Source organism: Cricetulus griseus, chromosome 6, assembly GCF_003668045.3.
Source record: "Cricetulus griseus strain 17A/GY chromosome 6, alternate assembly CriGri-PICRH-1.0, whole genome shotgun sequence".
Classification (NCBI taxonomy): domain Eukaryota; kingdom Metazoa; phylum Chordata; class Mammalia; order Rodentia; family Cricetidae; genus Cricetulus; species Cricetulus griseus.
The window spans coordinates 140239748-140252956 of NC_048599.1; the positions used below are offsets into that span (position 1 = coordinate 140239748).

The 13209-nt window shown below is 51.1% G+C and overlaps 1 protein-coding gene across 1 annotated transcript; it reads right to left on the reverse strand.

The window, feature by feature from the left end:
• Window positions 1-2724: 2724 nt before the first annotated feature.
• Window positions 2725-12359, reverse strand: Cel (carboxyl ester lipase). Its single transcript, XM_027423062.2, has 11 exons — window positions 10972-12359; window positions 8794-8944; window positions 8590-8712; window positions 8148-8345; window positions 7478-7608; window positions 7243-7350; window positions 6990-7107; window positions 5616-5802; window positions 5195-5398; window positions 4125-4322; window positions 2725-3267 (listed from the first exon to the last, which is right to left on the reverse strand). Exons 1-11 carry the CDS (start codon window positions 11035-11037, stop codon window positions 2787-2789), a joined length of 1965 nt encoding a protein of 654 aa, XP_027278863.1. The 5' UTR covers window positions 11038-12359; the 3' UTR covers window positions 2725-2786.
• Between the last annotated feature and the right edge of the window lie 850 nt (window positions 12360-13209).

The window sequence follows — 13209 nt, forward strand, 5'->3', positions numbered from 1 at the left end:
TGAAATGTTGGTGTCTGGAAAGGAAATGGAGGTGGGGTGGGATAGGGTGGAGTGGGGGCCTGAGAGATGGCTTAGAGGGGAAAAAGCACTTGTCACTACCCTGACTACTCATGCCTGCTCCCTAGGACCCACATGGTGGCAAAAGAACCAACTCCTATAAGTTGTCCTCTGAGCTTCACAAACTCCATGTGCTCATAATGCATACACATACACAAAATGAATGAATAAATACTTATAATTTTAAGTAGGGTCTGGAAAGTTCCAATGGTGGAACTTGTTTCTTGATCTTGTAGAGGGCGCAGATTTGGCTCACCAGCACCTGTAATTTCTAGGAAATCTGATGGCCTCTTCTGGCCTCCAGGCATGCATGTAGCACACAAACACATGCAGGGAAAACCCCAAACACAAAAATATATCAGTCTTTAAAAACAACCAGGATCCAGCCAGGCCGTGGTGGCGCACGCCTTTAGTCCCAGCACTCAGGAGGCAAAGGCAGGTAGATCTCTGGGTTTGAGGCCAGCCTGGTCTACAGAGTGAGTTCCAGGATAGGCTCCAACTTATCATAAACAACAACAACAACAACAACAAAAAACAAAACAAAAACAGGATCTGGGTGCTGGAGGCATATCTTGTGTAGCATGAGGAAAAGCCCTGGGACTCAGAAGAAAATGCAGAATGATTACTGACCTTGGGCCTTCACATGCACGCCCCTGAACATACACAAACATGCACTCTCCACACACAAAAATGAGGGAAAATATATAACAGAGATAAATAGAATAGAGAACCAGGTTCTTTGAAAAGATGAGCAAAATTGACAAACCTTAAGTTAGATCAGCAAAGAATAATGAAGGACCCCAGTCACTCAAATTTGAAAGTGAGAACATTGCTACCAGCTTTGCAACAGTCAAAAGGAGTACTTGACATCCTTGAATGCTAGCAGCAGACGAGCGTGAGGATGGGGGTGCTCAGCCAGGAACGGGGCTGGAGTATGTGGACAGACCTCCACAGTACATTCATTGTCTATCCTGCTTAGAAGAAGCATCTGGAACAGGCAGACCTGTTAGGTCACAAAGGGCTGGGGAAGGGGAGTGGAGAGCCTGTGTTTAGGGAGCCAGAGTTTCTGTCTGGGGTGCTGTTTTGGAAATAGATAGTGGTAATGGTGGTACGACAGTGTATTTCTCCTGCAAATAGTTCAATTGGCCAAAGACATGTCTTTTTTCAAAATAATTTTATACTTTATGTGCATTGGTGTTTTGCCTGAATGTATGTCTGTGTGTAGGTGCTAGATCTCCTGGAACTGGAGTTATAGACAGTTGTGAACTGCCATGTGGGTGCTGAGAATTGAACCCAGGACCTCTGGAAGAGCAGCCAGTGTTTTTAACCTCTAAGCCATCTCTCCAGCCCCTAAGACATGTATTTTATCACAATAAGCATTTTTGAGACTGTGTGTGGGGTTATGTGCACACTGAAAGGTCAGAGGACAACGTCATGGAGTTGGTTTTCTCCTTCCACCTTTATGTGAATTCAGGCTTTCACAGCAAGTGCCTTTACCTGCTCAGCCATCTTGCTGACCTGTTTATCACAATTTTAAGAATTTTACAGGATGGAGAGATGGCTCAATGGTTAAGAGCACTGACTGCTCTTCCTGAGGACCCGGGTTCAATTCCCAGCATCCACATGGCATCTCATAGCTTTCTGTAGCTCCAGGGGATCCAACACCCTCACACAGACCTACATGCAGGCAAAACACAAACGTACATAAAATACAAATAAATTATTTTTAAAAAGAATTTTATGCTTGCAGGCTGAACACAATGGTACACCCCTGTGATCCCAGTACTTGGGAGGCCAAAGCAGAAACATTATGAGTTGGAGGCTAGCCTGAGGTAGATAGTAAAGCTTTGACTCAAAATATAATTATTTAATATAAATAGTTATAAGTTCTAGTTCATAATCCTAGCTTCTTGGAAAGCTGATGCAGGAGAAGCACTTGAGCCCAGTTTTGAAACCAGCCTAGGCAATACAGCAAGACCTAGGTTCCAACAAAATCCACTTGCAAGTATGGATTCCTAACCAAAAGGGAGCCTTCCCACAGCTGTGGAGAAAGGAGCACTTGAAGCTTGCCTCAATGTTTCTTTGATCACAGTTTAAGGACATGTAAACTTCAAAGTCATTTGTAAAAGTCTTGAGGAGGGAAAGAGAGAGGAGGGGAGGAGGAGGATTTCCCAAGGACAGGTGGAACCCTGGCCAACCCCTTTCCTATGGAGACACTCCTGATACCCTTGCCCCAGCCTCAGGGTTCCATCCCCTGTGGGTACCGTGACTAGGAAAGCCAGGGTGCAGTGCTTAAGGCTGTAGTTTGTGTCTTCCCTCTAGCATTCCTGGGCCTCTGAGTCAGGTCCCAGCTTCCTATAGCTGCCTGTGCCCAAGATGGCCCTGCCTCTCTGCCACATATGCTGGCCAGGGATGGAGGATGACCCTGATGAGTGATCTTCCAGGATCCCAGGGTGCCTGCTTCCTGCCCGCAAGAGACCCCCACCCCAACCCACCCCATGTCCAACATGTCTGGTGCTGTGTGTTTGTTCCTAATCTAAAATAGTCCTTTGACTTCTGCAGCCTAAGGATTGGCAGGGATGAACCAAGTGCCTGTCACCATTGACTGAGGGGTCCCTTCTTCCTCCCGGCTGTTTCAGGAACAAAAACCAAATGTCAGGTGGGCAAAGCTGAGGCTTTATTGAGAAAGCTGAGAAGAGGAGGACCCTGGGACCAAGGCTTACAAGACATTAGAAGCCAATGATGACAGGCATCTGAGCCTCCACAGAGTCATCTGTTGGGGGTACTGGGGCAGCCTGAGAGTCGTCTGTTGGGGGCACAGGGGCAGCCTGAGAGTCGTCTGTTGGGGGCACAGGGGCAGCCTGAGAGTCGTCTGTTGGGGGCACAGGGGCAGCCTGAGAGTCGTCTGTTGGGGGCACAGGGGCAGCCTGAGAGTCGTCTGTTGGGGGCACAGGGGAGGCCGGGGAATCATCCACAGGGGGCACAGGGGCAGCTTCTGAATCATCCACAGGGGGAGGGAGGGTGTCTTGGTCATCAGTCACTGTGGGCAGCACCTCGAATGTCACAGTCCAGTATTTCAGGAACTTGGCCCTCAGGTGCTCCTTCATGGAATTGCTAGTCATTGTCTTAGTGATGTCCAGGTAGTTGCCATTCTCCAATGTATAAGGGTACCAGTGTGTGGGCACGGGTGAGTTGCCCATGTTGGGATCCCTGCAGAGTGAGAAGAGACTGAGTGGGGACCAAGGACTGCAAAAAGACTGAATGTTGTGAAATAATAGTTTAACTGTGTAAAGATGTTACATTTGTTTATGTTGTGGAATATTTAACTAAGTAAAGGTGTGTTGCATTTGCTTAACTAGGTAAAGATGTGTTGCTGTTTCACCTTGTCTGCCTAAGGCACCTGATTGGTTTAATAAAAAGCTGAGTAGCCAATAGCTAGGTGGTAGAGTGATAGGTAAGGCTCATGGGTAGAGAGAATAAGTAGGAGGAGGAATCTAGCAGGGGAGGAGGGAAAAGAGATGGAGAGGAGAGGAGAGGACAGGACAGGACAGGACAGGACAGGAGAGGGGAGGAGAGAATGAGAACAAAGGAGAGAGGGAGACACCCAGGGCCAGCCAGCTGCCTGCCAGCCACAGAGGAAGCAGGAAAAGTAGGATATGCAGAATGAAAGAAGGGTTAAAAGCCCTGGGGTAAAACATAGATGAAGAGAAGTTATATGAGCTAGTGGGGCAAGCATAAGAAAAGACTGGGCATTCATAACTAATAATGTTTCCATGATTTGGGGGCTGGTGGTCTGAGAAAGCTTGCTACAACTGGAGACCTGTGCTCCCAGACAGCTCTACACATACAGGTTGGCCATCGGAACCAACCTTTTGATGCTCAGTAGTGGTAAGCATGTGCTTGGCCTTGGGGCTGGGTCAGCACCTCTTCTGCCCATGTGCAAGGCTTGAAGATAAGAAGTTTGCACAAGTGAGGGGCAGAGCTAGAGCCCAGGCCTACAGGGCCACAGTGACAAAGGAGTCCTCAAGTTTGCTGTCCTTGGTCCTGGGCTCAATTCCACATCTTACCCACTCCTAGCAAAGTTGGTCCAGTAGGCAATCATGGCCTTGGAGAGAGTCCTGTCTTGGGCCCGGTAGCCCAATGGAGTGGCGAAGGGCTTTCCAAAGACATACTGGAGGTCATCAGCATGGTCAGCTCCCATCCATTTGGGGTAGATGGGCATCCGTGAAGGGTAGGAAAACAGGTAAGAATAGGTCTTGCCACTCCTGAGGGGAGCAGAAGCAGATAGGTTGTTAGGGGACTCCACTGGGAGGCAGGCCCTAGAGAGAGGTCAGGAGGAGCAGGGCAGTGAGTGACTGGTGAACCCCAAAGACTCACAAAGGAACTGGGGCTTGTTTGTTTGAGACAGGGTCTCTTTATGCAGCCTTGGCTGGACTGGAATTTACAATGTAGACCAAACTGGCCTTGAACTCACAGAGATCTGCCTCATGAGTACTGGAATTATAAGTGTGTGCCAAAGCCGGGGCGTGGTGGTGCATGTTGTCAATCTCAGCACCTGGGAGGCGGAGGCAAGTGGATCTCTGTGAGTTGGAGGCCAGCCTGGTCTACAGAGTGAGTTCCAGGACAGGTTCCAAAGCTACACAAAGAAACCCTATCTCAAAAACAAACAACAACAAAAAAAACCCTCTGTGTGTCACTGTGCCTAGCTCTGACCTGGAGTTTTTGATACCCAGGGCAAGAAAAGCTGTAGCCCATATTCATAGATCTACAGTTTCAATGCTCCTGTCTCCACTCCCATAATTCAAGGTAAAGGATTTATTTCTCTCCATCTGAATTCGTGTTTCTCACACAATTAGACAAGGTATATGCCTCTATTACCTATTTAATGTTGACTGATGGGAAACTCAAAGCTAAATTCATTGTTTAGTGAGCTAAGAGGCCTTGGCTAAAAGCTGTGGCAGCCTAAGCAGTCCTGTCAGGAGACACACACACACACACACACACACACACACACACACACACACACACACACACACACACTTGGCTAAAAGCTGTGGCAGCCTAAGCAGTCCTGTCAGGACACACACACACACACACACACACACACACACACACACACACCTTCCCAGAACCTCACTTGGCATGGGTTTTGTGCTGGACCAGAGCCATCTCGGTGGGTATCAGGAAGAGGATGTCAGTCTCAAAGGCCACCACTGTCTTCTTCTTATTCTCCTGGGATGGGTCCTGGGCCCAGGACTCAGTGTAGATGTCAAAGGTGGTTTGGGCACCCTTAAGCCCCTTGCTGAAAGTGTGTCCTTTGACCAGCTTGTAGAACTCCTCCCTGCATGGGGATGGGTGAATCAGACACTGGACCTGCTGCTGTTGGTGTTGGCAGGAGCATGTCTGCCTATACTCACCCCAACACAGCACCCACCTCCTCACTCTCACCCCACTAAGCACCCCTTCCCATCTCTGGGCTACCCCCCCCCAAGCAATGACTATTCTTTCCCAGGTGTTATCAGGTACATGATCCTCTGGGCCCTGGGCCCTCTGCTCACTCTGTGACATCCTGGTTGGTCTTGTCCACGGCTGGCACATCAACAGTAGCAAATAGGTGGCCATCCATGTTGTTAACGCCAGTTAAGTAGTCAATGTCAGCGGCATTGTCATACAGATTGACGGGGTCATCAGGGATGAAGTCTCCATCGACAACAGGGGTGAAGCCCAGATAGTGCCCAATGGGGTCTGAGTGGGAAAGCCAACAGGTTCTTGTACCTTCAAATGCCTGCCTGGTCCCTCTCTTGACTTTTTATACTAGACTTGACCTCTTTCTTCCTTTATTTGACCAGACCAGGGTTCCTCAACCCCAGCCCCAGGGACTTTTGGGCCACAGTCAGCTTGGGATAAGGATTACTGTCCCTATCCTAACCTGCTTGTCCCTAGCCTAACCTGCTAGACAGCAGTGGTACCCTTCTCTGGTTGTGACAGGCAATAGCATTCTCCTGCTTTAGTGTCCCTGTCCCTTCCCTCCTTCATTGTTGAACCTAAACCAGGGATGAGGTTCTAGTCTGCTGGTCACCTTATATGAGGTCTGCCTGCCCTCTAGGCTTGCCATCTGGCCCATGCACTGGCTTGGCAGGTGGAGACTCTGGCTGACCTTAGGCCCAGCACAGCCAGGCTCCCTAAACAAAATGGTTGGTTTGAGTGGCAGAGGTGCTCAGAGGTAGAGCTGCTGCCTATCATGCATAGGCTCTGGGTTCAATCTATGACACAAAAAGACAAAAGAGAAACAGGACACAGATGCTAAGACTGCTAGACCTGGCTTTAGAACAGTAAGCACAAAGTTCTGTTTATTTCCTAGGCTGACAGGCTGTTTCTGCATGTTTGCTGGTAGCAGCTCCAGCTAGAAGGTCCAAACACCACAGGAGGTATTTGGAAATTTGCAAATGATGGCCACATTAACAAGGAAGGTAAAGAGTGTCTATCCAGCCTAGAGGCTCTGGGTCTGGGTCCACACATCTCCCTGAACTATATATGGGTTTCTGCTATTTGGGACTTGTGCTTTGCCTTTTTTTTTTTTTTTTTTTTTTGACAGGGAGTCTAACTATGTGTCTATTGCTGGTCTCTCACTGTGTAGATCAGGCTGGATTTGAACTCACAGAGATCTATCTGCCTGTTTCTGCCTCCAGAGCGCTGGGATTACAGGTGTGTGCCACCACACCTGGCCAGGTTTCGCTTCTTAAAAGTCCCTGGAGGAGTGGAAGAAAGATCAGTACACATCCCCTTTACCACTAGGGCCTGCCAGGGGGAAGTGGCAGGAAGTTAGAGAAGGTGCTGTCTGGCATCTTTCTATCTTGGAGCTCTGCCTTGCTCCCCAAGGATGTCCTTTCACTTCCAACCTAAATGTCTCCCACCCAGCAGCAGCCACTCACACTCCTGGCTTGTCATGGGTAACTTGTAGGCTAGTGTCAAGGCCCGGGGATCTGTGATCTTCAGACACCTAGCCAGCTTGCTGGTATCGTCTGTGGGGCATCCCACCTTCTCGGCAATCTAGGGGAAGGTGGAGACAGGTTAGACGAGGCAGTAGCCACCAGGCTTGGAACGGCTAGGAGCAATGGAAGATTCAGGACAGCATGGACACGGGAAAGCTCCCCACCCTGGCTACTCTTGCCCCTTTGCACTTACCCTTTGGGCCCAGGAAAGTGGGTTCTTCTGGATGGCCCAGGGGCTCAGTGCCACACCACTCTGACTGATGGCTCGCCGGATGAGGCCCTTGTTGTATGGAGAGAGGGTCTGCAATACCCAGAAGTTCCATCAGTAGTCTGCACCTGGTCTAGAGCTCCCAGCTGCACCCTGCTCTCCCCATTGGCTCCCTTCCTTAATCTTGGGGTCAGACTATCCACACCAGAGGGCCACAGACCTGCAGAGAGACACTGGCACCTCCAGCAGACTCCCCAAAGATGGTGATGTTATCGGGGTCCCCCCCAAAGGCTGCAATGTTCCTCTTCACCCACGCAATAGCCATGTGCTGATCTCGAAGGCCAAAGTTACCTGAGGGTAAGGGGAGTAGCCTTCATCAGGAGGGGCACTCAACTAGAGTTAGAGGAAGCTACAGATGAGTGGCCTGGGGCTTATTACAGAGAGTGCAAGTTATGTGGACAGGAGGGAACCGGTCCTAATTCCATGGACAATCTGGGAGAGCCCAGGATGGCAACTGTGGATCTCCTGGAGGCTGAGCTGAAGAGGAGTTGCAGGGGTGGGGAGGTGCAGGGAAGCGAAGCTGGCTGGTGGCTCTGCTTGACTCCTGCACCGTTTCCTCTTACTGTTTGTCCTTTGGCTTCCATGTCCATTTGACTCTACCTCAGCGTCCCTTCCTTGCTCTCCAGGACTCAGCTTGTGTCTCTGTCATTCTGTCTGTCCCTCAGCCTCTCTCATTTCCTGATGACTGCCTAGAGCCCCCAAGTCTCACAGTTCAGTTCCAGGATCTGACTCTGTGACAAAGGTTCTGGGCCTTCCTGTAGCTGTCAGAGTGCATCTGTCTTCTGGGCTGAAAGTTCACAGGGTTCAGCACATCCACTGTTCCAACATACCTGGAAGGTTGGCATCCCCGGTGCTAAGGAAACCCAAGGGTCCCACACGGTAGTTGAAGGTGACGACGATGACATTGCCCCGAGTGGCGAGCTCTTCCCCATCATAAAGGTAGTTTTTGAGGACATTGGCCCCATGGCCAGAGCCCATAAGGAAGGCGCCTCCATAGATCCAGACCATCACAGGCAGGTTGTGGGACACTGAAAGGGGCAGACAGGGACTTAAGACACTATCTGGCCTTCTCCTCTGCCAGCTCATTTAGAGCCAGTGTTCAGCCCGGGATCAGCAGTTGGCACCCCCTCCTCTCCTCAACCCTTATTTTAGGTATGTTTGGCTTTGTAGCACCAAATGCACTCCAGGGCAGGGTTTGGAGCTTGGGGTGTGGGTAGAGGTGGGAGTGGGGTGAGGGTGGGGTAAGATCCTCCGGGAAACTGGGATCCAGACCTTGCTTCCTGCTCTGGGGGACCCAGATGTTGAGGTAGAGGCAGTCTTCTTGACCATAGGTGTTGTCCTGAGTGATGGTAGCCTGTAGGCACCGTTTCTTGAAGTCCTTGGCCTTCAGAGTCCCTACAATGAGAGAAGGGGCATATATAAGAGGAACAGCCAGGACCACCCCAGCCAGGGCCAGCCCCAGAACCCAGCACCCACCTTGCCAGCCAGGGTGACGCTGGGGATTCTCTAGAGTTTTGGCGGTGGCAAAGGGGATGCCCTTGAAGATGTCAACAGAGTCACCACCCAAGAGACTGAGCTTCTTGTTGACGCCCTCCACGAAACCACCTTCTGTGTACACAGCACCTAGCTGCAGGTGAGATACGGCAGGGTCAGATGGGCTTGTGCATGGCTAGCCTGAATCCAGAGTAGCTGACTGCTCCAGGGTGCTAGCAGGTCCCCTGCCAAGTGATGGAGGGACTAGTTCACCCCCACCCAACCCTGGCACACCCTCCTGCATCTATCTGAAGACACTTCAGCCCATATTCTGCTCATCTGAGTCTTGGTATGCATGCTCGGTCATAGCAGTTTCCCCCAAAGTTTGATGGCTGTCAGAGGGAGGGCATGTCCTGCTGCCGACAGTGGTGGATGCGCAGTGCTACCAGACTGTTTCTGACATAGCCATGAGTTAGTTTCTCATGTCTCTCTCTCCTTCCCTCACCTCTCCCCACTGTCTAGCTAGCTAGGCATGGAGGCCCCAAGTCCTCACAGGGCCAATCCAGTACTGCCACTTGGTGTCTAATCTTTTTTTTGTTTTTCAAGACGGTTCTCTGTGTAACAGCCCTGCCTGTCCTGGAACTTGCCTTGTAGACCAGGCTGGGCTCAAACTTAGAGATCCACCTGACTCTGCCTCCCGAGTGCTGTGATTAAAGTTGTGTGCTACCACTGCCTAGCTGGTGTGTAGTCTTTCTTACCCAGTGGCCTGGAAGCAGGTACTCATTTGCCCACTGTCCTTGCAAACTGAGGTGCAGGGCTTTCCCACTGGAAGTCATTCTGCTGAGACAAGGCTGCCCAACCTCAGTGCCAGTGCATGCCCCCTTCCTGTTCCGTTTGCATCAGAGTCTAGGACACACGTAGGAGCAGCTCTGCTTACCTGGCAGCAGGGACGGTGTGGCCCACTGCTTCTCCCCTGTGCAAGTTTCAGGGAGGGGGAAGTAGGTGGCCTGAGGCTGCAGGCCCAAGTTAGGATCCCAGCAACCCTCTGAAGTCCAAGCCCAATGAACTCCCTATTATACTGGGTAAGGAAATCGGAGAAAGAGAGGAGTCCGGGGAGACTGCACAGACAACTGAGGCATCTGAGGTTCTTTGTTTCAGCCTCCAGGCTACTGGGAGGAGTCAGAAAGCCAGCTGGTGGGGGTGTGTGTGTGGTGGGGAATGTCACTTCTGTGTCTATATGCTAGTGGTTGACCTGAGTGCCTCAGGTGGGGGCCCAAGGATGCAGGGATCCTGGCCAGTATCAGGATCAGTATGTTGTCTGGCAGTAGAGATGTGGAGAGAAAGTTCAGGTCCTTCTAACACCCTAAAAAAACTCTCTTAAGAAAGATAATTACTTCCTTCCCTTGGTGGGAGCCCAGGACCAGCACTCCAACTTCCAGGCTCCCGGGGAAGGAGGATGGCCTCCAGGGCTCAAGACGACAAGGGTTGGAGCATGAGCGGGTTGAAAAGCAATGCGGTGGGGAGCTGGTCCCTGTGCAGGGACCTGCATCTGTTGAGCTTTCTGTGACTTGCCCACACACCATGGAGAGCGATAGCTAAAGGGCAGACTTTACAGGCGCTCCAGAAGAGCTGGTGCAGCCTCCTCAGGGCACTTGGAGGGGGAGCCTTGCATACAACAGGTAGTGTTCACTCCTCTAGGGAAGAGCAGGAAGTGGAAGTTACTCAGGAGCCAGGCCCCGGATTTGGAACAGACATTTCAGATTCCTGTTCAAGAACAGGATGTGATTGCTGTGTAATGTCAGGCAAGCTGTTTCTCTGTGGGGGGCCCCTGGAAAAGAAGAAAAGCCAGAGGTGGTGGGGAGGTTTGCCAGACTTAGGCACACCTGAAACCAGAGCACGAGTGGGCTTTTTAGTATAAATGCTCCAAATAGTGCACGGGATGTCCTTACACACAAAGTGTATATGAGATTCCAGTACAATTCTGCATGCTGCGCTGGGCTTCATGTGAACAAGACAAGCTGCGTGTGGCCCAGACAGGACATGAGCTTGGTGTTGGGCTTGCTGGCCGTTCACTCCTTCCCTTTCTGTAATCTCTCTGTCCTCAGTCCTTCAGACCCTGTCCCCAGTTTCCAGATCATAATGAAAGAGAGGGCTAAAGTGCCCTGCAGGACTCTGGCTTACCTTTGCAGCACAAGCTGCTGCCAAGCAGCAGGTGAGGCCAAGAAACAGAACCTCCAGGCGCCCCATGGTGAGTGTCTGCCTCTAGGCGGCCTTCTCTCCACGTGTCCAGTATTTATGGAGCTGGAGCCAAGGTCGTACGTGTGCATACCATGTACTCACAGACACACAGGTGTGGGATGGTCCATTTCTCCCAGGTGGCTGGCCCTTTGCATCCTGAGTGGCGCCCACAGTGCACCTGTGTGGGTTACTGCCTACCTGGGAGCAAAGGCAGGTGGCTTGCATGGTATGGGGGAGGGCCTTCCAGGGCCAAACCTGGCTGGGTGCTGGGTGTTTTGCATTCTGTCATATTAATTTCATAATTTTAGGGCTTAGTGTCACCTTCAGAAAAATGGGTGTGCTTCATCTCAAGGCGCTGAATTAAGCCCCCTACCTTAATGGGGTATCCATGAAGGACTCCTGAGCCAGAGGTGGCTGTGGGCTACTGGGCACTGGTATGGTTGACCCTTGGTAACTTTGAGAGTTTGCACTAAGGTATGGGGCAGTGCAGGCTGAGCTGATTGCAGGAGGCAGAATCCTGGGATAGGACAAGAAACTCTAGGTGGACATGGTGGCACAGATAGAGGGAAGCTCCCACAGCAAAACCTGGTGTGACCCACTTACCAGGGCTTGGTGGCACCTTTAGATTAAACGGTCATATTTTACCTCTGTGCCTTGCTGGAGGGTCGGGTGGGGCTCCCCGGGAACACAGGCAAGGATTCCGGGGCATGCCCAGGTAGAAAGAGACAATACCTGGGAGGAGTAGAGGCACAGGATGAGGAAGGGAGGAGGAAAGTATTGGGCTTGGAGGTGAAGGCCAGTATGAGGTTATCAGAATGGCCACCATCCTAGGGATGTGTACTTTGGCTATCAGGAAAAGGTTATCACAGTGACGGACACAAACCAAGTCCTAAGAGGCTCCCTTTGAGGAGTGCAGCTGCCTTGGACACCTGGAGGACACAACAGCTGGCCAGGAATAGCCAGAGTCTTCCCAGGCCAGTAGCCCCTCCCATCCAGGAGCCCAAGACCCCAGCTCAGATCACAGCTCCATGTGTTCCTGCCAGAACACAGGGGAACCTACAGACCCAATGCACAGTGTCCATGTGCTGTGCCCAATCCAATGTGCAGGTCTCCATGGTGCATAGTAGGTGTGCAAATGTGGGAGGTGAGAGGATAGGAAGCTGGGACAGAGGTGAGGTAGCAGGAAACACACACTTTGGGTCTTGATTCTGAGAACAAGTGCTAAAGAAAGCAATTGTGTACTGGGGAGAGCTGAGTTGAGTAATGCAGGATAGCTTAGGAGGAAAGAGGGCAGGAGCAGGGAAGGCGCTGGGCGGGGAAGGGGGGTTGGGGTGGGCGAGGGTGGGGAGGCTCTTTGTATCTAGCTTTTGGAATACTTTTAGGTTCACAGCAACACCGAGAAGCAAGGAGAATCCTCATGTCCACTTCCCCAGCACTGGAGTGGCCTATGTCTACAGTGACAAACCTACAAGGACACATCTGTGTCACACAGTTCAGTAGTGCTGGCTGCTGCTGACACTGGATGTACTTCTTTGTGGCATATGGAGGGTCTAGGACCACAACTGGATGCTCACTGTCCACAACCTCCCGAAAAGGCTGGGCTGAACGCATCAAGGTGAACTGATAGACAGGAGGACCATACACAACACTAACCCCAAGGACATAAACACATCAGAATTTAGGTAAGAGCAGTTGCTTTTGGTGGGGGTGGGGTGGGGTACGGTGAGAAAATCTTTCCTAAAAGCAAAATCCACCAACACTGGTGCCACATAAAGCAGAACTACAACCACAACTCAGGCCAGGCCTGCAGCTGCCACTCCCCAGCTAAGTGGCCTGAGCCTGTTCCTCCAGGAAACCTCCAACAAGTTCTTGGCACAGCAAGCACAGGGTCTGCAGTGCCCTTTCTTGTTTACAGGTGCCCTGGATGAGGCACTTGAACTTTGTTCTCAGGCAGGAGACATAAGCCTAAAGGATGCAGTGGCCCAATCCAATAGTGGGGGTGCAGTTCTCTTCAGGCACTGACCTGCAGAACTCACCCCAAGTACAAAGAGCAGAGAGGCTTAAATGACCCTATGCAGCCTTCTGATTCTATCATGTTACTTTGTCTAATTTATCAACCGTTAAACCTAGGTACTTCAATGACTTGTTATTTTAAATTTTGCATATATGTCTGTATGGAGT